Source organism: Oryctolagus cuniculus, chromosome 18 (genome assembly GCF_964237555.1).
Source record: "Oryctolagus cuniculus chromosome 18, mOryCun1.1, whole genome shotgun sequence".
Lineage (NCBI taxonomy): Eukaryota > Metazoa > Chordata > Mammalia > Lagomorpha > Leporidae > Oryctolagus > Oryctolagus cuniculus.
In genome coordinates this window covers 44,703,636-44,729,548 of record NC_091449.1, presented here as the reverse complement: position 1 = coordinate 44,729,548, position 25,913 = coordinate 44,703,636, and the positions used below count along the sequence as shown (strand labels likewise).

At 36.5% G+C, this 25,913-nt stretch overlaps 1 protein-coding gene across 6 annotated transcripts in view; it reads left to right on the top strand.

Annotated features, from left to right (window-relative positions):
- CDH8 (cadherin 8) overlaps positions 1–4,038 on the top strand; it is a 420,906-nt gene extending 416,868 nt beyond the window's left edge. For all 6 annotated transcript variants that reach the window (XM_070063301.1, XM_070063302.1, XM_070063300.1 and 3 more), the window contains one exon: positions 3,565–4,038. In XM_070063301.1, coding sequence (XP_069919402.1) covers positions 3,565–3,611 — 47 coding nt within the window. In that variant the 3' untranslated portion in view covers positions 3,612–4,038. The remainder of the gene's footprint in view (positions 1–3,564) is intronic.
- Positions 4,039–25,913: the final 21,875 nt, after the last annotated feature.

Here is a 25,913-nt window from a genome sequence, read left to right as displayed (position 1 = left end):
CCAACTTCTGGAGTTTGACTTTACTGTGGCAGAAATAAAATGTTTGAATATGTACTAATAATTTTAACTACCCAGGGGTTTAATCAACTCTGTGTTGAATTCCTTTTGGCTAAGCACAGTTCATATTTTATGCTAATCATGTTGGCTATTGAACACTTCTTCTTGAGGTTCAAAGGAAAAGAGTGTTCCAAACTGACCTTTAAATAAACCAGAAATCAGCAGTGTCAACAAATGTGTAATAAGTGCAAATTATTCATAGTAATTATAGTAATAATCAATAGTGACATTCCGACTATCTTACACAGTATAAACCAAGGATATCTTAGTATGTTTTAATGTTTCTCCTGCTAATCAGATTCATTTCCAGTGTAACATGCAGTGAAGTGCCAGGGATTACAGACACACAAATGTGTTTCACAGGAAAAAAAAAACCCTGTTTAATCAAGAATATAAAATCTATTTCTCCACTCTTGGCAATCAATAGGATAATCTTCAGATAGTGTGTTTCATGGAGAGGAATGAGACATAATAATGGCTAGTATAACAGATGCCAAAATGTAGTCTCAAAATTCACTTTGTCCAGAAAAAAAGAGACCAAAAATCTGAATCCTCTACTGATTTTTCTTTGCCAACATCATACCAGCATTTTGTGCTTAAAAGTTCCTTTAAGGTTTTTAAATATGGGATTAAGTGAGTAATACCATGTTCATAACAGGAGTGAGCTGTGCTTTAAGAGGACCCCAAATTTAAATAAATATCTGAAGTATAAAGACATATACAAACTTATCTACGCACACCCACACACACAGAGCACGCAATTTGACCTAAGCTTTTGATTTAGCAACAGATTTGCCAGAACTTCCCCCTACCAGAAAAGGACAGTGATGTTCCCAATCTTTTTTAGGATTTGTGTACTACATGCTCAACTCTTAAAATAATGCATTTAAAAATTCACCAAAGTGACTATTTTTATTGCTGTGCTTTGTTTTTTGGTTCCATTCACAGTGAAATATGTCTTGCATATATACATGTGTGGTTATTTTTCAAATAAAACTCATTCAGTCCACAGGCATTTTAACGTGTCTGTGAATTTTTAGATGTCCCACGATTAGTCTTTTTCCAACCTTCAAAGCTTATCATTGCCCAAAGGTTATCTACCTAATGGAGAAGAGCTATTAGGTTGGAACCAACTGAAACAAAAATTATCTTCCTCTGCTTACCTCACAATCCAAGGTTCTTGTCAGGAGAACAGATGCCTCCCTGGGTGATTGAGAAACTCATGGGATCAATTTAGTCTCCACTCTATTTGACCAAGTCAAATAGCAAAAATGTCTCTTAAGCTTCCACCTATATTTATTATACTGTATTAGAAAGACATTCCTTATAATAATTTCTTTGAGTCTGTTTTCTCAAGTTTAAAAATAGCTTATAATCAGGTGGTGAAAATATGCTATAAATTAAATTCATGTGTTGAATTTGCTGCACAGAATTGTGATGAGTGGATACAAATTTCATAGTGAAAATGTTTTGGAGGAAAATGTGTGAGTAAGTGTATGTGTATATATAAAATAAAACTTAGATTCACCAGCATCACCAATGAAGCAAGAATGCTTAGAAATAGACAAATGTGTCTTTGTGAGAGTTTGCTTAATCAGATGCTTAAAGTAAGACAAGTCTCTGCATGAGACTTAGAAATCTCCTAGGAGCAGCTGGATTCCACACTGAGATTCAACAGAGTGCTGGGATATGCTGTATTTTGGAGAAGGAAAAGCGGGTGCTGAGAGCTAAGTAGCCAATTACTCTTTATAGCCACAAAAGGACTGGAGGCAAGTAGGCTCTTCCAACAAGTTGTATTATGCGATCACTGGCTTTGCAGGGAATCTCACGAATGTATAACCTTCTGATTGCCTTTTTGATTGAAAGTTCCATCTGAGATCAGGGCAGTGCAACCAGTAATAAGATTTCAAAAAATCCCATCACTGGCACTGTCGGAAAGGCTGAGCATGACTGAAATCCCATCATTGTCAGTCAAAAAGATAAGGTAACAGTGGGCATCACTATAGAAGCTCTATAAATGCACAATCTACACATAAATATCCACATTAAAATAATGTATTCTTACATACATGTATAAGCCTATATACACATATTTTTACACAATTAAATTATAGTAGATAATTTGTATTTACAATTTTTAAGATCTCACATGCTACCAAAAACCTGAAAGGTGTCTCTTTGTTTTCCTGAATCTAATTCAGAATTTGAAAGCAAGTATATTGAGGTTAATAGGTTTCAGCTACACTTGTTATTTCTGAAAAATAATGATGGCTCATAATGCTTGAGATTACAAGTAAATGCATCATATCATGAAGCTAGATTAGATGTCTATATATCATTACATTTTGTTGAGTAAATAATTGTACAGTATGTTTTCCATGAAATGTTTTTCTCCTATTACTTTTCTTTAATTCCAATACTATTTTATTTGCTATAAGTATTCCTTTGCAATGTGAGTCAGTTGGTCAGTATTGAGTATATTGCTTGCAATTATAATGATTACTCTCTATGATTTTACCAAAGACAATGTATTTATTGTCTACTGCTAAAATAGACATTTATTTGTGTTAATTTCTTCTTAATCAACATACCTTTGTGTATTCTATGGCGTAGTCCTGATATTTAAGTTGTTCTAGTACTGGTATTTTGGACACAGTACTACTGTTATAGAGGATATGCAATTAAAAATCTCACTGATTTGGTGGACTAAATGACAATAATTTGTTAACTATGTTTATTGAACAATAGATAGTTGATATAAAAAAATTAAAAATGATGGCAGCACCAAGCTTTATTTTTTAATTTAAAAATGAAGCTAATCAATCTGCTCTAAACTGAAACAATGGGTGAATAATAATTGAATCTGACTTTAAACTTAGGTTGGTCTGATATTAAAGCTCCTTAAATTTCAACTAAATAATTTTATCTGTAATTATAATGTGAGGCTTATAATGATAAGATACAGTCTGTAAAACTAAGAAGCAAGTAAATAATTCCAAATGGGAAGACATAAAATAGCTTCATAGAGAATTTTTCAATAAAAAAAAGAGAGATCTGGGGAATGGATTTAATAGATATCATATCAACTCCAAAAGCTAAAAAAAAAATAAAGATAAATGGCATATTTCTGAACACTTAAAAGCATCCAGAATTGGGTTTGACACTCTAGGTTTGCCAAGTTTTATGGATAGGAAAAATAAGGTTCTTAGACTTCTTAAATTTTCCAGGTTTAAGTTATACAACAAATATATGACGCAGACAGGAACTGGACTCATGTCTTCTGGACCATTTCTTGGGTTGTGCAATTGTCAATGCTTTTGTGTGTATGCTCCCCACTTCTTATTTAAGGAAATTTCATCTAGGTCTCAAGGCCATAGGCATTTGCTGGAAATATTGATACCGCCTTTGAGACACCTGCTACCATCTGATTCATACCTTGAGTACAAGTATTATCTTGTGCAGGTGTGTTTACTAATAGATAATAGATATCTCTATTATCATCCACAGATTACAGAAGAGGGTTACTAGGAAGCCTATCACAGGATGCTGTCTGAAGAAAAAGACTATGGAAAACAATGGCTTCAATGAACTCAGAGGCCAGGACCACAAAAGGAAATGAGAGGTCACTAAAGGCAAATTTCAATTCCTTCCATTCTCCTCTGTACAAGCTAAGAACTCCAGGGCCATCCTATGACTCCTCATAAATATATGCAAGATTTTAACACCTTTGATCTAAGATTGAACACAACAATTTACCAGTCAATGGAGTCACTTCCCCTTTCTAATGTATTCCTTCCCCTGACAACAACTTTGTCTAGTAGTTTTCCAGGTTTTCTTTAATCCAGTCTCTACAGTTTGAAAGCTATTCCATATTTGTCAAATTTGATTGTTGAATATATGAATGGGTCATCTAGGTTCAATGTTAGAGCTATAAATATTAATATTGCAAATAAACTTGAAAAATGTCCTTCCTAACAAAAACATTTTCTTCTACAAAATATGTTCTAGATTTTCTGCTAGCGACAAAAAGCAATAGGTATTCCTAACACACTTCATTACCTCTCAAAGACATGAAATCTGATAGGTAAATTATAGGTGATAATAAATGAAAAATCTTTAGATTTGTCTATTCTGTGAAAGAAGTAGGCAGACGGTCTTGAGAAAGAATATCTAAACTTCCAAAGAAATGGTATCCTGTTAGAGATTATCCTAGAATGAATCTTGGAGAAAGTGTATTATCCTATTAGCTTGCAGGGATCATTGGGAAATGACACACGAGGGCCCCGCTGCCTGAAAATGAACAGTGATGTTGAGGTGGGAGATTTCTCAATAGACTTCCTGCTGGCGATTCTCAACCATGTGAGAGTTTCAGTGTGACAGCACTTCCAAAACGCTAAGTGTTTAACAAATGTGTACTGAGGACTTTCCACTAATCCGGAAGCTGGGGATATTGCTATAAGTAGAACAGGAGAAGTATGTGTATTCAAAAATATAGTAGTGTAGGGAAAATATAGATGAGCAGAAATAAGAAAAAAAAACAAGGTAACATGGTGAAGACAAAAGTAGATAGAAGGCCGGCGCCACGGCTCACTAGGCTAATCCTCCACCTTGCAGCGCCGGCACACCGGGTTCTAGTCCCGGTCGGGGCGCCGGATTCTGTCCCGGTTGCCCCTCTTCCAGGCCAGCTCTCTGCTGTGGCCAGGGAGTGCAGTGGAGGATGTCCCAAGTGCTTGGGCCCTGCACCCCATGGGAGACCAGGAGAAGCACCTGGCTCCTGCCATCGGATCGGCACAGTGCGCCGGCCGCAGCGCGCTGGCCGCGGCGGCCATTGGAGGGTGAACCAACGGCAAAGGAAGACCTTTCTCTCTGTCTCTCTCTCACTGTAAACTCTGCCTGTCAAAAAAAAAAAAAAAAAGTAGATAGAAGCTAAATGTTTTACAGAATGGAAAGGTTAATATTTGGAATTGACAGGTGGAAATTTCATGGTAACAGTCAACCAATGTTGGCATTATTGTACTTTTGTAATATACCCATGACATGAGTAAATGAAAGAATGAGTCTTGGTTCTGAATGAACTACAGAATGAGTTCTGTAGACATTCCTGCATGGGGAGTATAGGAACTGTATTAGGGTTCTCCAGAGCAACAGAACCAAGAGGAGATATGCACAGATGTATACAAAGGATCTTTGAAAAGTTCAGGCAAATTTGGTATTACAAATCATTATGCATGAATTCCAAAAATATGTGCATGAAAATAAACTTATTTTTTATTTATTTGGAAGACAGTAAGACAGACAAAGAAGGACAGAGAGACAGACTGACACAGATCTTCCATCTGCTGTTCACTATCCAAATGACTACGAAGGCCAAGACTCAATTAAGCCAAAGTCAAACCTTCAAATTCAATATGGGTCTCTCATGTGGGTGGCAAGGACCCAGGTATTCAGGCCATCATCTGCTTTCTTCCAGTGTGTGCATTAGCAGGATGATAGAATTGGAACTGGAGTCAGCACTCAAACCTAGGTCCTCAGATAGGGCATGAAACCTTCTCAAGTGATGTCTTAATATCTTAACCCCATGAACCAAACACTCACCAAATAAGCTTGTCATTTAATTTCATTTTCCCACTTTTTGTAGCATTCTCTCTCTTTCTCTAGTATCTATCTATGGATCTACCTTTATATGTACTCTATCCAGTATGTGTGTCTATCTATCATTATCTATCTATCCATCTATCTATCTGGCCTATCATCTATCTATTGTGAGATTGTTGGCTACTGATATGGTGATGACTGATGAGCCCCGTAATCTGTTGTTTTCAAACAGGAAGCCCAGGGAAACCCATTGAATAGTTTAGTCTGAGTCTGAAGTCTGAGAAACAGAGGAGCCAATTGCTTAAATCCAAGTCTGAGAGCAGGTGAAAATGAGACGAGACATTCCAGTTCAAGTACTAAAACAAAAACAGGGAGTACAGTTCTTCCCTTTCCCCCTCAGTGTTTAAGTTGATGCCCTCTTCGTGGCAAGGCAATCTACAGAGCTCCGTGGTTCAATTGCTGGACTCATTCAGAAATGCTCTCATAGAGACATCTAGAAACAATGTCTAATCTGGGCCTCTATGACTGTGTGAGGTTGATGAATAAAATTAGCAATATCTGAAAAATGATTCTATATTTTACTACTTCTTTTTATCAATATCTGATTAGTATCAGAAAGAAGATATTATTGTTATGTATTTCCTGGCTTTCTAGAAATGGAAAAGGAAATAGAAACTCCATTTCAGTGAGTTTACTCTTGGGCTAAGATATGATGGATTCACTTGTTAGAAATGTTTCATAATGGAAATGAGGTAATTAAATCCTGAATCATGTATTTGCTTTTCACTAAAGTAGGGAAAAACACACACAACTTTATTAACATAATACTGTGTTGTGGAAGAATTTGTGAGGTATATCCATTTTCTTTGGACAGAATACTAATCCTCAAGGCAAGAAATATTTGATCTTTTGGGTTTAGATATGATAAAAAATATCAGAACAAATACTCTCAAACAAATATTTATTGTTTGTTTATTGCCACTTACTGATACAGTTCATCTGGTTCTCTGGAAATTGCAGAGTTTGACACTTAATAAATGCTGGGTACATAGAATTCAAGTGATATCAGTTTGGAAAGAAAAGTCTTATACAAAATACATTTATGCAATTCTTATCTAAAAAACCAATTTAAAAGGAGATGTTGCAGCACATTGGGTTAAACTGCTGCCTGCGGTGCAGGCATCCTGCAGAGTCCCAGCTGCTCTGCTTCCAATCCAGTTCCCTGATAGTGCATCTGGGAGGGACTGTGGAAGATGGTCCAAGTGCTGGGGGCCCTGCATCCATGTGGGAGACCTGGAAGAAGCTCCTTGGCTCCTGGCTTTGGCCTGGTCCAGCCCTGGCTGTTGCAGCCATTTCAGGAGAGAACCAGAGGATGGGAGATCTCTCTCTCTCTCTCTCTCTCTTCCTCTCTCTGTAACTCAGCCTTTCAAATAAAATAATTTAATCTTTAAAAATAAAAAGAGAGAGAGATGCCTAATTTATTTTGCACTTATTAGGCTATAATCCCCTTGTAAGTTGTTGTGGGGCTTGGTAAAAAATGACAAAATCTCTCTCTTTTTTTAATTAATTAATTAATTTTTTGAAAGGCAGTGTTAGACAGTGTGAGAGAGAGAGAGAGAGAGAGAGACAGAGAGAAAGGTCTTTCTTTTCTGTTGGTTCACACACACACACACACACACACACACACCCCAATGGCTGCTACAGCCCGGAGCACTGCACTGATCCGAAGCCAGGAGCCAGGTGCTTCTTCCTGGTCTTCCATGTGGGTGCAGGGGCCCAAGCACCTGGGCCATCCTCCACTGCCTTCCCAGGCCACAGCAGAGAGCTGGACTGGAAGAGGAGCAACCTGGACAGAATGCGTTGCCCCAACCGGGAGTAGAACCTGGGGTGCTGGCGCCGCAGGCAGAGGATTAGCCAAGTGAGCCTCGACGCCAACCAAAATCCCTCTCTTGAGAGCTTTCAATTATTGGTGTTAGTCTGATACAGATTTTTACTGCTTTTTAAATCATAACTGTATTTTATATGCATATTCATTAGTACTTTCAAATTACAAGGAGAACACTGAGTCAAATTTATTGAAAGGTGAAAATTTCTTGAGCTCTGTCATACCAAAAACAGACCTAAATATTTAACTGGTCTTTATGGTGAAAGATGGGTCATACAGATCATGATAAAATCACACAAGAAAAGTGGGGGAACCATGAAGACCCAACAATCTAAAGAAGACATAGTGTGTAACCTACAACCTGGCAGGAATAAACAGTGAACAGAAAACTATAGAACCTTTATGTTTCCTATAAAAACACCAGTGAAATCTGATAATCTATTATCAAGTAAAATATCTTGTTTTAATATGGCTTATCCTAGGAATATAATAATAATTTAGCAAATAGTTAATTGACTATTAAAGAGAAAATACGGCATGAACATGTCAAGAGAAGCAGTAACAAAAATACCAAAAAAGAGTTCATGATCGATACTTAAGATTAAAACCCTCAGAAAATTATGCATAATGGGAAACTAAGCATAGATGGGAATTTCCTTAAATTAATAAACTATAATATGCTCAAATTCTGTAGCAAATAAAATGTTAATAGATAATTGTAAGGATATTTTTAAAAAGATATAGGTAAGAAAATAAAAAATTTCCTCCCTGTTTTGGTTCTATAAAATATTGGAACTCCTGGACATCACCATTACGCATGGATAAGCCATAACAGAAAAAAGCTTTGAAAATTCATGAAAAATGTTATTATTTATAGATAATATCATCATAAACATAGAAAATGTAACAGAGTAAATAGGTAAGTAATACTGGGTATATATTTCAAAACACAGCTAAATCTGAGTGGCACATCATTAATGAAAATAATTAAAATGTTGAAAAATCAATTACTAAAATTAATCTCCTTTTCAATTTCCTCATATTCAATTTTTTAATAGAATTTTGTGACACCAACTCAACACTTTCGTTTGCAAGTTTATTTTATTATTAGCTTTAAAAAAGATTTATTTAATTTTTTGAAAGTCAGAGTTACACAGAGAGAGAAGGAGAGGCAGAGAGAGAGAGGTCTTCCATCTGCTGGTTCACTCCCCAATTGGTCCCAACGGCCGGAGCTGCACAGATCCAAAGCCAGAAGCCAGGAACTTCTTCCGGGTCTCCACATGGGTGCAGGGGCCAGGGAGTTGAGCCATATTCTACTGCTTTCCCAAGGCCATAGCAGAGATCTGGGTCAGAAGTGGAGCAGCTGGGTCTTGAACAGGTGCCCATATAGGATGCCAGCATTGCAGGTGGCAGTTTAACCTGCTAGGCCACAGCACCGGTCCCATATTTTATTATTGTTGAGTTTCATTCTTTCATATAAAATGTAAATAAAACTGGTGTACAGGTAAGGAAGGAAGGATTTTTCTTACACTATGAAACAGGAAAAATGGGGACTAGGGCTGTGGCACAGCATGTTAAAGTCCCAGCCTGCAGTGCCAGCATCCCACAAGGGTGCCAGTTTGAGTCCTGGCTGTTCTACTTTCCATTGAATTCCCTGCTAATGCACCTGGGAGAGCATTGGAAGATGGCTCGAATCTTTGGGTCCCTGTACCCCTTTGGGAGACCAGAAGAAGCTCCTGGTTTCAGACTATTCAAGCACTGACCGTTGTGGCCACTCAAGGAGTGAATAAGCTGATTGAAGATCTCTTCTCTAACCCTTCCCCTCTCTCTGTACACTCTGTCTTTCAAATAAATAAAATAAATCTTTAAAAAACTATATTAACTAAAAACATATCCAAGGAAATAGATATTTTAAAAGGATACATACTCTAAGATATTTTTTTTACTCAAAAAGAATTATTCTGGGCTGGCACTGTGGTGCAGTAGGTTAATCCTTTACCTGCAGTATTGGCATCCCATATGGGCACTGGTTCCAGTCCCACTTGCTCCTCTTCTGATCTAGCTCTCTACTATGGCCTGTGAAAGTGGTAGAAAATGGCCCAAGCACTTTGGAAGAAGCTCCTGGCACCTGGCTTTGGATTGGCTCAGCTCCAGTGGTTGTGGCCATTTGGGGAGTAACCAAGTGGATGGAAGACCTTTCTCTCTGCCTCTCCCTCTCATTGTCTTTAATTCTACCTCTCAAATAAATAACTAAAATCTTTTAAAAAATGATTCAATTATTTGCTGTTGAGGTCTACTATTGATAAATACATAAATAAATAAAAATTGAAGTAAAATAAATCATATACTGTGTGCTTAGGAAAAGCAATAAATAACGCATGCTTCTGACAGTGTTTCATGGGAAAGAAGAAGCTTCAGAAAGGGGATCCGTGTTACTCTGTTGTGAAAGTCCAATTGTGCCAGGAAACCTATCCTCAGAGGGGAGCTCCAGCTTGCACAATGGTGTTTTGCTGAACAACAGGAGCCCATATGCTTTTGATAAGTATTCTGAGTAAATATTTCACATTTCGTGAAATGCCCAGACTATTTCTCAGATTCACAATCTACATTTCCAAACAAAGAGCTCTTAGAAACCCTGTTAAAATTAAAAGTTTTTGTTTACCTCAGAATTTCTCCAATGTAGCTAATTATGATTTTTCACTGAAAAGCTGATTTTATCTTTCTAGATAGATGCATTATATTAAATAACATTTGAGCGTGACTATTATAGTCAACTGTCATAGTTATTGAAATCAAGAGTCACACTAAAGGTTTTTAAAAGTGGAGGAATATGATCAAATCTAGTTTAATTTCCTTTGTCTTGATGGGATCATATTAAAAATATCATTTATTTGTTGAGCATATACCCAGTACATTGCTCTGTGATAACTATAATTGGGAATAAAACAGCAGAATAAGTTACAGACTTTTTCACCGAGCTAATTGGAGATAAATTTAACACATGGAGATAATTAGGTGATGTGACCTACTGTATATGACAGTATCTAAAGAAAATGAAAAAGTGTAGGAATGTTGTCACTTGACATTGAGAAAAAAAGAAAAGGTCAAGGAAAGTCAGAATGGCTGGAGAAAGTAATGTGCAAAAAATTAAACTTATTCTCCATTCAGGAGAGAGGATTTGTGAAACAATGGCATTCACATAGGTTAAGGCAATAGTTTACTGAAAGGTTTCTCCATCTCTAGTCTTCATCTTTAATCTTCAGAAATTTCAATTATAAACTAAACTTCCTGAAATACCACTTTCAACCAAGATGTGAACCTGAAAGTTTTTTTTTTTTTCCTAATCATTCTTTCTTATTGTTTTAAATTATTTTTGATTTGGTTTTTAATGTTTTGGTTCAGAATAGACTTGCAAATGTCATTATGCACCAAGTCCTTGTAGAATGTTGCCCCTGCCCAAAAGAAGCCGCTATTCTGGCTTTATGGTCCATGGTGGAGAACAGAGGCTTTATTATATTAAACAATGATGTTCACATCAACAGAATCTACCCAGCTTATTCACTTATAGCTATTTATTACTTATTTATTTATTGATTGATTTATTATTTTTGCTCTGGTCAAAATAGTTTTCTACCCCTTCAAGAGCCTTTACTACAAACATCTAGAAATACACCTCTTCTCTCTGCAGCTTCAGTACAGACATTGTTGTTCTCTTTGAGGTTATAGTTAGAGTTGCGGGTGTGTGAACACAGACAACAGATATGAACCACTGAGAGTTATGTGGCTCTTGTAGCAAAAATAATGCAGTGTGTAGAATGAGTTACTTATAAATAAAGAAGAAAGTCTTTCAAATGTTAGAGATGAAATGAATTTAAACTAGTTCAACATCCATATTATGTTTAAATTGTAATGGTTACTTAAGGGATAACTAACAGAAAACTAACTCAATTTGAGGAAACAGCATTTGTCATGTTTAAGGAACATAGAAACTATTGAATAGAAGAAAAAAGTTTATATAACAAAGGCTTGATATTCTTGTAAACATGAAATTGCCTCTGGAGTTCAGTGTCATCCTCTTTAAAATGAAAGCAAGTGTTTTTAGCTTCCACAAATCAAGGGGAGGATAGAGAGAAGATAGAATACATTTGGTGATCAGGGGTGGAGAGGGAGGGTGTGTTATTTCTTTTTTTTTTTTCTTTTTTTCTTTTTTTTTTTTGACAGGCAGAGTTAGACAGTGAGAGACAGAGGGAGACAGAAAGGTCTTCCTTCCATTGGTTCACCCCCAAAATGGTCACTAAGGCCAGCGTGCTGCGCGGATCCGAAGCCAGGAGCGAGATGCTTCCTCCTGGTCTCCCATGCCAGTGCAGGGATGGCACTTGGGCCATCCTCCACTGCCTTCCCAAGCAACAGCAGAGAGCTAGACTGAAGAGGAGCAGCCGGGACTAGAACCCGACAGCCAGAGCTGCCGGAGGATTAACTAAGTGAGCTGCGGCGCCGGCCCGGGAGGGTGTGCCATTTCTAATGTTCTACAAGGCAGTGGGGTAACTGTGTTCTCCAGTTATACATTTCAAAATAATAGAGAAGGGTTCGCGGATTCCCAACAAATAGAAATGGCAATATTTGAGGGGATGGAACATTACACATTGTATACTTATATCAAATTATAATGCTGTATCCTATCCTATAAATAGTACAATACTAAAAGTCAATTTTTAAGTGAACTATATTCTGTATCACTCACTTTAAAACTGTGCTACTCAGAACCTGTCAGACAGTACCCATGGTGAGAATGAAGGGAAATAGTAGCCAAAAGTAGCACAGATCTTCTATCTATAATAAAACCATAACTTGGTAATAACTATTCAAATTTTTGTTTTGTATGCCAAGGTTGAATTGGAAGGATATTTTTATGAAAAAAAAATTGTGAACAGAAGCAAAAATTTTATTTAAAAATACCTTCATTTATATGAGAAATCTTCAAAGGTTTATGGAGGATGCATATTACTAAAAAATATTAACACTCCATGATTTCAAAATATTTTGCACCAGGGCCGGCATTGTGTCATAGCAAAGGAAAGCCTGTGTCTGTAATGCCAGCATCCCATATGGGTGCTGTTTCATGTTCCAGCTGCTCTACTTCCAATCCAGCTCCCTGCTAGTGGCCTGGGAAAAGCAGTGGAAGAAGGAGCAAGTGTTTGGATCCCTGAAACCCATGTGGGAGACCTCAATCATGGCTTTGGCCTTGCTCAGCCCTAGCTGCTGTGGCTATTTGGGGAGTGAACCAGCAGATGGAAGATCTTTCTTCTCTCTCTGTTGGTAACTCTGACTTTTGAATAAATAAATGTATCTGTAAAAAATACATTTTGCATCAAAATAGATCTTTTAATTGCACTTTTTCATGGAAGTTTTGAAGTACTCTAGTATGTTTCGCTCAAAAAGTTGAACATTTAAATTTGACAAATAGAAAAGTGGAAAATGATTTTGAAGTTGATCAAATAGCTATTTCAGAATAATGATTCCCCAATAAAGTAGCATAGAGCTGTTGTTCTATAACATTCTATCTGTTGTATCAGAAACATCATTTGTATGAATGCAGACATTTTGTCCTAAATTTTCATAGCTTCCATATGGCTGACCTGAAGAGTTGATGTTCAACCTTATAATTCTTTGCATTGTGAAGTTATTTTTACGTCATTTTATGTCTCAATTCTTAGGATATTCTAGAAAGGGTCACTTTGAATTGATGGAATTTTAATATCTTATAACATAGTATTTCTATCTTTATGCATGAAAATATTTTGATGCTGATAAAGTTAGAAACTAAGTTTTAGCACCATAGTTTAATGATGACTTTGTAATCATACCACAAAATCGTTGCTGCTTCTCTTCAATCTGGAAATGCCAAATAATGACATGCACAAAATGTCAAGTTTATCAAGGAGGAACTTGCAAACACTTTCACGCATGTACTTGTGGGACAGCAATGACATAGTCTTCAAAATTGTTTCTTAGGATGAGTTAAGTACTCTGTATCTAAAGAGAGATGGATAAATAAAATCATTAAATCAATTCTCTAAACTGTATTTCACCAACTCATCACTCTAACCAAAGTTGTAAAATCCTCTTATCAATTAGGAGATGGTATGATAAACAATACAAATTTAAGGGATTTGGCATTTTTTCTTCTAAACACCCAGCTCACTTCTCACTACGAATGTTCACAGCATGGCCATACTCAAAGATGAAGGGACTTCTCTCAGCCTGCATTCATGAACCTAATAAAAAACAACAATAACTTTCTCTGATTCCACTCTGGAATTGCTCCTAGTCTACTTTTTTTTTTTTTTCCTGATGATTTCCTGTTCCTGCTGATTTCCACTTTTTTTTTCAACGGTCCAGTTAGTGACAATTCTCTCTTGGCCTAGGCCTCTGTGATGGCATACTTTTGCTTTTGCTTTGACTCTGCTTCCTACTCTAAGAATGGATGACACAGTTCTTTGAGTGAAATGATTGACTTCTTGGTGACTCGATATGGTTGTGCTCTTTGTATTTTGAAAGATTTCTATCTGGATAACTGAAATGTTCATTTTTTAAAATTTCTCCATTACTGCATTCTTGTGTAAGGGGAGTTCAATCTGCTCCTGCAGGGAAAAGTAGGAAATATGGCTGAGGAAAAAGATGCAGACCTTCAAATGAGGGAATTAACAATGCCTTAATTAGTATATCATTTAAAGTGTATGGGTGTATTTAAGGAAAACCAAGAAAAGTGTACAGAATCACAAAGCTGATAATGATAATAAATCACCAATAATCTTAGTTCTAAGAGGAAAATTAGAATAAACTATTACTAGGAATTAGAAAGAAGGGTGGTTGTCCCTTACTTTTATGGAATCTTGCCAGCTATCAGGGACATAATAAGGATACAGAAGTGTGCGGGAGCAGAGGAAGAAAAAAAAAAAAACAAAACAAACCAAAAAAAAAGCAGACAAAAAAATCTCCCCCAAAAACTCAAATTTTAACTGATTAGACAATACAAGATACTATTTTCCTGTATTTTTATGAGATATCAAGAAAGTAAATGCTATTTTTGTCACCATTCTACAAATTAAGAAACGGAGACTCTGTAGTATAACATAACTAGACCAAAATCACATTTTCACCTGATTATGAGGCCTGACATTCATAGCCCATGGGTAGTGAATTGTCAACCAATGACACTAATAGGAAGGACCTAAACAATGACCTCACTTATTTACTTTGACAGTGCTTTTGCTGGATTTTCAAATCATCTCCATTGGGGCAGTGCATTTTACAAAGTTCTACTGTTAAGTAAAATCAGCACATCCCCTGAAACTCATGGAATCCTTGATCTGCTGTTTTTGTTCATTCTAGCAAGGGCGGACTTTTCTCCATTATCGGTGAACACTTTGGCAAACATTGTCATTTTTTTCTGAGTATTCGTCCACAAGATGGGTATGTTTAAGAAACAAGATTTCCAAAGTGGTCTTACTCTGTTTCCTGGGCATACAATTTGCAGAAATTCCTCTGAGTCGCTGTAAAAGTCAATCCAAGAAATCATTTTTGACTATTTAGTGCCTTTGAAACTTTTGATGGATAATAACTGATGGTGAACTCATACTTTAAAGGTACTAAAAGCCTGGACTTGTCCTCTACTACCAGGAAGAAATGTTGTTTCCTGAACACACCTGACAAGGATCAAAGGCGTGTGCCTCAGCTAATAGCACTAGGAGATAACTGACTATTACATTCCCTTTCATGGAAGGGAATTCAACAGATATGTATGTGAAGTCAACCTCTTCCAATCCACCTGGTAATAAAAATTTTGTAAACCTTCTCCAACACAAAAAAGAAAAAAAATAAGCTCAATTTTTAAAAAAGACACCTGTCCTATAGTTGTATATTCAGCCAATGTTTACTGGATGGTCTCATCTGTTATAGATTATACTGAGTTTTGGGTACACAGTTGCAAATGAAAATGACATGTTCCCTGCCTGCTCTACTTAACAAAACAGTAGGTGTGTGTCACAGCCTAAAAACAAGTACCAAAAAATACATCTATATTTTCTGTAAAGTATTACACAGTGGCAGTGTAAGACTGCACAATTGTATCTTACACAAGTTACCCAGGCAAGGAGGACATTAGTGGAGGCAGAGATTCAATGAACTGAGCAGCCAGGTGCCGGGCCAGGATGGACAAAAATTAGTTATTAGTCTCACAGATAGCATGTCTTTTTGGAACCCATCTACCTATAGGAGACACTGTAAGAAATAAAAACTCTAAAATATTGTGAAGAAACACTTTGAGGATCTATAAATGAAAATAACAAGGGAGATTCATTTCATTGGGTTACTAGAAACATCTCAAATTTTAACAAAAAGGTAACAGACAAGAAATGAAACAAAATCGGGAAAGAAATAAAAAACCTTCAGTTTCGCAAGAGAATAGTTCTTCAAGCCAGAAAAGAGCTTTAATAATTTGAAAAAAAAAAAAGAATAACGTGTCTGGGCTGCAGTGGGAGAAGGGACAGCTAACATGAGATGAACTTGGAGAGACAAGCAGTGGAAAAACCACACAAAATTTTGTAGACATTGGAATTGATATTTAAAGTTTTCTTGTGGAAACAGAATTCTAGCGTCTTTGTCACAGAAACACTGTTTAATTAATGCAGTCCCATGGTGATTCAGCGAACAAAAGGAATTCCAGTTACTGAGGAAGTTAGAGTAGAAGCAAAAATGGCAAAAAAGATTGGGAATGAATTCCAAGATCTAGAAAATAGCCCAAGGGGAGATGCTGTACTCTAGGCCAAGAAAAAGAGGTTTCAAGAGTGATCTACTTGGCTCAAAGAACAAACGTTCTTATAAGATAAAGACTGAAAATGTCTATTGAATTTGTTCTTGGTGACCCTTGTAAGCTGAATTTGGGCAGAATTGAACCAAGTGGATAAAACCAAATTAAGTGGATAAAAAAAGAATGTGAGTTTAGGAAACAGAGATAGTGATTACTTACATCTTTTTTTTTTTTTTAAAGATTTATTTATTTATTTGAAAGTCAGAGTTACACACAGAGAAAAGGAGAGGCAGAGAGAGAGAGGTCTTCCATCTGCTGGTTCACCCCCAATTGGCTGCAACGGCCGGAGCTGTGCTGATCCGAAGCCAGGAGCCAGGAGCTTCTTCTGGGTCTCCCACATGGGTTCAAGGGCCCAAGGATTTGGGCCATCTTCTATTGCTTTCCCAGGCCAGAGCAGAGAGCTGAATCAGAAGTGGAGCAGCCAGGACTCAAACTGGCACCCATATGGGATGCTGGCACTGCAGGTGGCGGCTTTACCCACTATGCCACAGCACCGGCCCCGATTACATACATCTTTAAGCAGATGTTCAGAGGAAAATTTCTTCAGAGAAGTAATAATGGTAGTATATGGATTCAGAGGAGCATTTTCAAAATTCCTACATTGTTTACTTAAATATTAGAGACATCTGATCATGTTCTATATTACTAGGGATAAACCAGTGAGTAAAGAAAGTTGATGGTTAGGGATTAAGGGATGATAAGCAAGTGCTGGATCAAAATGTTTGACAGTGAAAAGGGATGAATGGAGGCTGTAGCCCAGAGAAAATGCAGACGAAAGGGTCTGTGATGGGCATGGTACCATTTTCTCATTTGTAATACAAGGGAATGACTAACAGCCTATTCATTTTGAAAATGAAAATGAAAATATTTTTAATAACTCTCAAAGACCTAGACACTGCATTTAAGGTTGAGCATAATTAGGTAAGACCAATATCATTGCTGCCATTATGTGGCTTTTAAAAGATTTATTTATTTATTTGAAAGGCAGAGATACAGAGACTGAGAAAGAGGGAAGAGAGAGATGGAGAGGTATCTTGCATCCCCTGGTTCACTCCCTAAATGGCTGCCAACGCTGGGGCTGAGTCAGGCTGAATCCTGGAGCCAGGAGCCTCTTCTGGGTCTTCCATGTGGGTGCAGGAAGAGTTTTAGCAGGGAGATGGACCAAAAGTGGAGTGGCTGGGACTCAAACTGATGCCCATATGGGATGCCTGCTCTGCAGGCGGAGGCTTAGCCTTCCACGCCACACTGCTGGCCTCATCATGGGACTTTTATTCAAGTGCAAAGAATAGACTGAATTAACAGATTTTTAAAAAAATATTATAAAATGATTTAAAGGGAAAAAAGCAGGTTAAATGGAATGAGGGTGATGAGGGAGGGCAGCTCAGATAGAACAATCAGGAGATGCCTTTTTGAATGGATGGTGTTTGTGCAGAGACCTGAAAGAGAATAAATTGTGCCAGATCCCAAGGAAGACCGTGCCAGAGCAACAAAAATGAGAGGAGATAAGAGAGGCCAACTCCAGCGCTGTCCCTAAGCAAAACCCTTGATAAACCCCAGCAGGAAGGAGATGCTGTCACAATTACGTTGGATTTAAAATCAATTTGGAAAAATTCTGATGTCAGCTTCTTTAAAGAAGGAACTGTTGGCCGTCCCCCTCAGGCAGTTGACCTTAGATTGCACAATCATGATAATTTTTTTCCTCCCTTAGCATTTTGAGATAAATCTCTGCACACTATACTGTCTTATGTTCCTGTTACAACATCAAGTTTAATCTTTAACAAAAAAAAAACTACTGGTATTTTGTGTAAAACTGGGTCTCCAATACATTGCAAGCTTTTTGTCAGTCTCCAGTAACTTGAAATGCTGTAATCTCATGTTTCAGCTGCTACAAAATTCCTAGCTGCTTCGGAAATGTTTTATATTTCATTAATATAATGATAGACCTTACAGTTATCTACAGTATATAATTACATCCATTAATAGTATCACTGCATTTCAAATTAATTATAATGAAAATTAATGGGTGGTTTTAGGGGTTTTCTGCCACTAGGAAAAAATTCAGTACCAATTACTCATATACAGCCAATGATGAATTTATGAAAAAATTTACTTGGTAATTCTTTTAGGAAATGATGAGATTTCAAGTCTTTTGTAATCATGAATTATGAAAATTTGATAAAATACATAAGGTAACAAATTAGAGTTTGTAACTCTAAAACAAAAGAAGTTTATGGTAAGAGCAGCAGCTTGGCATGGTGTGAAGGAGGAAGAGAGAATGAGAACAGAAATGGTTTCAAATATCTGTCATTTGTTAGTTGTTATTTAAGTTTTTCCACCTTTGGTTTCTTCATCCATGGGAAGTTAGGGCTCCTGAGAAGAACTGCCCTGAGCTCTACCAATTTAAAGAAATAATTTGTAAATTTTCAGTATTCAACCTGGCAGATTGTAAATACTCAACAAATGGAGAAAAGGGAAATAGGCTCATGAACAAAGGCTTAGGATGTGCTTTTTTTCCCCCTTAAAGTCCAAGAGAAAGCAAATTTCTGGCTTAAAACTATATTCTTTGATGGTCACATGAGAATATGGACCAGCAGTGTAAGAGAAGCTGAGAGAGACAGTAAATGGCTGTGGGAGCTATATTTCATGGCCCATAAAATCAGAGAGCATTACAGTTTGAATGGAGGAACAACCACAGTTAAAAAGTAAATTCCCTCTTGGCAGGCATATTATCCATAATAAAGCAAAATGAATTGACAAGCATCTCGCTGAAACACAGGGGAGTCAGACACTAAAATTCTTTTAGGAGCCCAGAGTTTGTTCTAGGGAAATTAATGTGTAATATAAATTGTTACTAATTTAGGACTTACAGAATGTCTTCGTGTGTTTACATGCAGCCTTTCTACCTAAATCTGTCTTCTCTCTCTCCCTCCTTCCTCCTCCTTCTCTGTCTCCCCCTATAAACTCTCTCTGTCTGTGCCTTTCTCTCTCTCTCTCTCTCATACACACACAGAGCAATGTTCTTTGAAGAGACCACTCTTGCCTCAAAGACTTTCACTGTGTGATAGCAAGAGAATTTTGAAATATTTTGCATCTGAATTATTTAAACTTCACTTTTTTATTTATTACTTTGAAAGTCAGAGTTATGTATACATATATATATATACACATACATAGAAAGAGAGAGGAATATATACGTACATATAGAGAGGAATATATTTTATATTACATATATAGTGTGTATATATATACAGAGAGAGAGAATTTTCCATCTGTTGATTCACTCCCCAGATGGCCACAATGGCCAGTGCTGGACCAGGCTGAAGACAAGATCCAGGAGCTTCATCCAGGTCTCCCCACGTGGGTGGCAGAGGCCCAAACACTTGGGTTACTTTCTGCTGCTTTTCCCAGGCTGTTAACGGGGAGCTGGATCAGAATTGGCTCACCCAGGACACGAACCGGTGCCCATATGGAACCTGTTATGCCACAGCATGGACACCCCCCAACCTCAACTTTATTTTAAAATTATCCAGTCTTCTCAACGGTCATTGTGGAAATGAGAATATTGACTATTATTCCTATTTTTGTGTCTGGCAAATATTTTCTTTACATGCTATTGACTTGCAAACACCTTCCCTCATCAATTAATCACAAAGACTTCTCCATTCTTTCAGATCATAAAAGCAGAAGCAAAATACCAGAGCAATCAGTGTGGTCAGTAACAATTTTCTGTGTGGATTTGTGTGTCTCTTATCCACTGTCTCTGTTACAGCATGTCTGCATTACGAAGAGATAACTATACCTTGACATTTTACAAACCTTGAAAAGCACAGACACATTCAGCAATGGATGTCCCAGTCCCTCATGTATTGCCTACAGCAGGATTCTTAAGTGACCCAGGCAAGTGTCTGTGCAGTAGCCTGGGAACAGTTTCTTGGAGACAAGAAAGGAGCCCTCTGTCCTCTGCCTCCAGATTTGAAATGACCTCTGCGTGAAGCCTTTGTCTTCATTAATAGAATATCATTTGAAGACAGTGACTCAAGGGATGTGGGCTAATGGTCCCTAAATTGGATTTAAGATTAGAGCTCCATCCTAATGTCCCAAAGAACCCGAATTTCCTCCAAAGGGAGCCCAGTTTAATCTCCCTTCCAGGTGGGCTCTTGGAAATGTGTCTCTTTCACCTCCAGTCCTTTGCTTTAGGGGGTCCCCAAATTGGCCTTCCCCTATTAGTTTTTTTTTTTTTTTAACTTATTGTGAATGGGATTGATCTTAGAAGTTCTTTTTCAGCTGTGGCATTGTCTGTTATACAAAGGCTGTTCATTTTTGTGTATTGATTTTATATTCTGCTACTTTACCAAACTCTTCTATGAGTTCCAATAGTCTCTTGGAGGAGTCTTTTGGATCCCCTATGTATAGAATCATGTCATCTGCAGATAGGGTTAGTTTGACTTCCTCTTTCCCAATTTGTATCCCTTTGATTTATTTTTCTTGCCTAATGGCTCTGGCTAAAACTTCTAGGACTGTATTGAATTTTGCTGAGAACTTATAATGAATAATCTTATCAGGATAAAATAAGCCAATTTATAATTAAAATGATCTTTACATTTTTAGCTGTTCATAACTATAAAGCTGTATAGTTCTGCATACATTTCTATGGACTTATTTCTAAGGGTACAGTTTAAAAACTTGCCATGGGACACCAAATCCCATTAAGCTGACTGGTAAAAATATCATCTTAAGTATTAAATAACCATATTAAGTGTTAAAGTGATCATATAGATAGGATTAAATGTTAAAGGGATCATACAAAAAAGAGCATTAGCAGTTTCTGTTCTGATATTTACTAAATGTATCTGTATGGAAAGTAACAGCTTTAGCAGGCAAAACCTACTCTTCTCTTCTAAAAATTTCTTTATCACTAACATTGCTATAACCAGGGACTAAAAGGTTTCTCTTTTCCCTGGCTCTTTACTTTTTTTGCTTATCCCAGTAAAGTGTGCTCTCAATTATTGTGCCACGCTGCATTGACTCATATAAAAGTAAGAAAGAAGTAGTCAATATTAATTGTCCCCATGGAAGCACAAATTTCACTTGTAGGACAAATAATTTAAGTAAGTTGATGCAAATCTGTTTTGGAAAATAATTGAAGGAAACTATGTCCAATAATTAAAGGAAAGTATGAGAACAGTGTACTGCCAACAGGAGAATATGAATAAAGAGATGTAAATTATAAAGAAAAAATAAGCAAAGATATGTTGGTTTTGAAAAGTGTCAAGACTGACTTAAATTATTTGAACTAATAAAACAAAGAATGATGAATTTGAGGATAGATTGGCAGAGATCCTGCAATATGAAGAACAGAAATTGAAAAAGAAAAATAAAACAAGGCATCAAACCTTTGGAACAATCTTAAAGCCATCAACATGTGCATAAGGAGAGATTGAAACATGATGAGAAAGGGGCGAAAGAAATAGTGTATGAAATATTCATGAATTTAATGAAATCATTAATATTTTGTTCATTTTAATTAATGTTTTAAAATATCCAAGAACTCCGCTGGTCTCATGTCAGATGATCAAAGATATCCACATAACAGCATGATATAATCTGTCTTTCAAAAGCCAACAGAGGGGCCCGTGCTGTGGCTAAGCAGATAAAGCCACTGCCTGCAGTGCCAGCATCCCACATGGGCGCCAGTTCTAGTCCCGGCTGCTTCACTTCCTATCCAGTTCTCTGTGATGGCTTGGGAAAGCAGTAGAAGATGGCTCAAGCCCTTGGGCCCCAGCACCCACATGGGAGACCCAGAAGAAGCTCCTGGCTCCTGGTTTCGGATCAGCAAAGCTCAGCTGTTGTGGCCAATTGGGGAGTGAACCAGCAGATGGAAGACCTCTCTCTCTCTGCCTCTCCTTCTCTCTCTGTGTAACTCTGAGTTTCAAGTAAAATAAATAAATCTTTAAAAAACAAAAAGCTAAAAGAGAGAGAGAAAGCAAGAGAGAATTTTGAAAGAATCAAAGAGAATGTGACTCATCATATACAGCAGAGTCTAGTTTTATTATCATTTAATTTCTCTTCAGAGTCCATGGAGGCCTGAAGGCAGGGGGATGACATATTCAGCAAACTGAAGGAAAAAAGGATAAATTAAGCATTTTATATCCAGCAAAACTATCCATTAAATATGATATTAAAATACTAAATATTAAAATATCCTACATCATTAGAAAGAGAGATAACCTGTTGTTAACAGGCTTATTTTACCAGAAATACTGAAAAGATTGCTGTAAGTAAAATTAAAGAACACTGCATAGTAATATGATTTTATGACTAATAAATAAAAGCAGTGCCCAAGTTAACTACCAAGATAAATACAGGTGTAGATTTGTTTGTAAATATTGTTTAGCTTCTATTGATTTTGAAGACAACTTTGTAAAGCAATAATTACAACATTGTTTTGATTGACTTAATAATGTTCAAAGATGTACTTAGTCTCAAAATAATACCAATGAAAGGAAGGGGGAATAAAACAGAGGTATGCTAAAAGTGTATTTTATACTAGCAAAGAATTTATTTTAAGCCAAGTTAGAAAGTTTCCAAAAAGATATAAATTTTTTAATTCTCAAGCAAAGTGCTAAGAAAATTTCCAAGTTTTAAAATTATCTGCAAGGGGATTAAATACTACAATACAAATACATAAAAAAATGAAGAATGTAATGTAAAACTAGAATAAAATATATATAGTATTTATTAAGTAGCAAATCATGAAATGGCAGACATAAATCCAAGTTATCTATAATTACACTAAATATAAATGAAATATATACTTCAAACAAAGAGAATGTCACAATATATTGAGAAAAATAATCCACCATATGTTATCTATAAAAATGTACTTAAAGTTGCTACTTAAGCAATGAACTAAAATATAAATATATTGGACTTCATAAGTAACATTTGAACTTACAAGGACATATTTCAAGAAACTGAAAAGACTGCTTGGAGGATGGGAAAATTATTAACAAATCATATGTCTGCTAAAATATTTGTAACAAATTGGTGACATTTGTAACCAAAATAATTAACAAAAATCCATGCAACTAAATACAAAATGATAAGTAACCCAATAAAAATAAGTGAAAGATGACAGTAAATCTTTTCCAAAGAAGAGATTCAAGTAGACAATTGGTCCATGAAAGGATGCTCAACATTGTTAGTCATTAGGAGAAAAGACTGGAAACTACACAATGAGACAGCAAGGGTTTGTGAACAGGTAGAGAAGTGGAACACTTGTACATTTTTACAATGATGCATATATTTTGGAAAACTAAACATGATAAACATTGATCAACTAAATGACAGAGAAATTTTTAAACGTATCTCTATATAAAAATTCTACATTAGCCATAATAATATAAAGTTAGAAACAAATCAATATATATAATTGATAAAAGGATAAACAAAATACTATAAATTTATAAAAGAATATTATTGAACTATACACATCAGTGATATAATGATGATGCGTGACACAATGTGAATGAACTTTGAAATTTTTTTTTAAGATTTATTTATTTTATTATTTTATTTGAAAGGCAGAGTTACACAGATAGAGAAGGAGAGGCAGAGAGAGAGAGAGAGAGAGAGAGAAAGAGAACCATCTGCTGGTTCACTCCCCAACTGGCTGCAACGGCTGGAGCTTTGCCGATCCAAAGCCAAGAGCCAGGAGCTTCTTCCAGGTATCCAACACTGGTGCAGGGGCCTAAGGACTTGGGCCATCTTCTACTGCTTTCTCAGCCCATAGCAGAGAACTGGATTGAAAGAGGAGCAGCTGGGACTAGAACTGGCTCCCATATGGGATGCCAGCACTGCAGGCAGCAGCTTTACCTGCTATGCTACAGTGCCAGTCCTCAACTTTGAAAGTTTTATAGTCAGTGAAAGAAATCAATGAAAAAGATCAGTTTTGTGATTTCACTTCCATGAAATGCTTAGAGGAAGCAGATCCCTAGAGACATTAAAAAGTAATTTTTATGGAAGACTGGTAGGGACAAGTGAATAATGACTGCTAATATCATTCTATGTGATATCCCACAGAGAAACATGGAATTTTTTTTCTTTTATTTAAGATTTATTTATTTGAAGGGCAGAATTACAGAGAGAGAGGGAAAGGGAGAGAAGTGGGGGAGAGACACACATACAGAGAGAGAGAGAGAGAGAGACAGAGAGATTAGAGAGAGAAGGAGAGAGAGGTCTTTCATTCGTTGGTTCACTCCTCAAATGGCCACAATGGCCAGGGAGGGGCCAATCTGAAGCCAGGAGCCAGGTCTCCCACATGGGTGCAGGGGACCAAAGACTTAAGCCATCCTCTACTGCTTTCCCAGGCTCATTGGCCAGGAGCTTGATTGGAAGTGGAGTAGCCAGAGCTTGAACTGTTGCCCATATGGGATGCCAGTGTTGGATGCAGTGGTTTAACCTTCTAAGTCACAATACCAGCCCCATTAGCAATGTTTTAAATCAGAAAATAACTATATATAACTTTGTGAGTCCAATAAAAAATCATTTAAGATAATGCAATTTATAGGATGTGATTTATATCTCAATAAAAATGTTGTAAAAAAAAAAAAAAACCCAGCTTGAACTTCCATCTCTTCCACTCTTTCATTAACCAAATTTCAGAATGATCAAAACTTAAAATTTATTTTTAATTTATTTGAAACATTTTTTACAGCACCATGATTGAATCCACAGTATCTCATATGATTCCAGGCACTTGGCAGGCATGGACAAACTTAAAAATAGCAAAAATTTTTAAAATGTGTGTTTCATGAATATTATCCACAGATACACTAATGTATGCCAGACCAAGAATATCCTGAGGAGAGAGGGTTTCTTGTGATACCTGTGAGGGAATATGATCGCTTTTGAATACAATTTTTAAATTAAATTCACTTTCCCTTAATAAGTAGTCAAGGCTCCACATGAAACATCTGAATTGTATCAGAAGAGTAAAATGATAAAATATATATCTTTCCAAAATGCGTTAGTACTTTCAGTATATTTGTTAAATCTTTATAAGCTGGTTAGGCAAACTCTTCCTATAATTACTCAGGTGACAAAAACCAAGTCACAGTTACATTCACTCAGATTACTCAGCAAGGGGCCTTGGGAAAATGAGTATTCTAGCTTGCTTTGTTAGAGATTTTATTCTCTAATAGTGGTAATTATCTTGTGTACTATTGCAGTTTATATATTATGTAACCAGCAATTATAAAACCATTGGTTGGCCAAGACATGCTTTGCTCTCACAACGTGCCTGGTAATTGATAAATAAAGCAGGCATGGGAATTGCTGTCCAGTGACAAGAGTGATTTCTTAAGTTGGGTATCTTTGTAGTTTACTCTGCATGTACATTCAGAGTCTCTGTTTCCCAAAACCCTAACATATTTCTAAAATTGAACTTCAGATTTTTGACAAAGTTTAAATATATATATTTCAAAATATCATCAAGGACTCAAAATA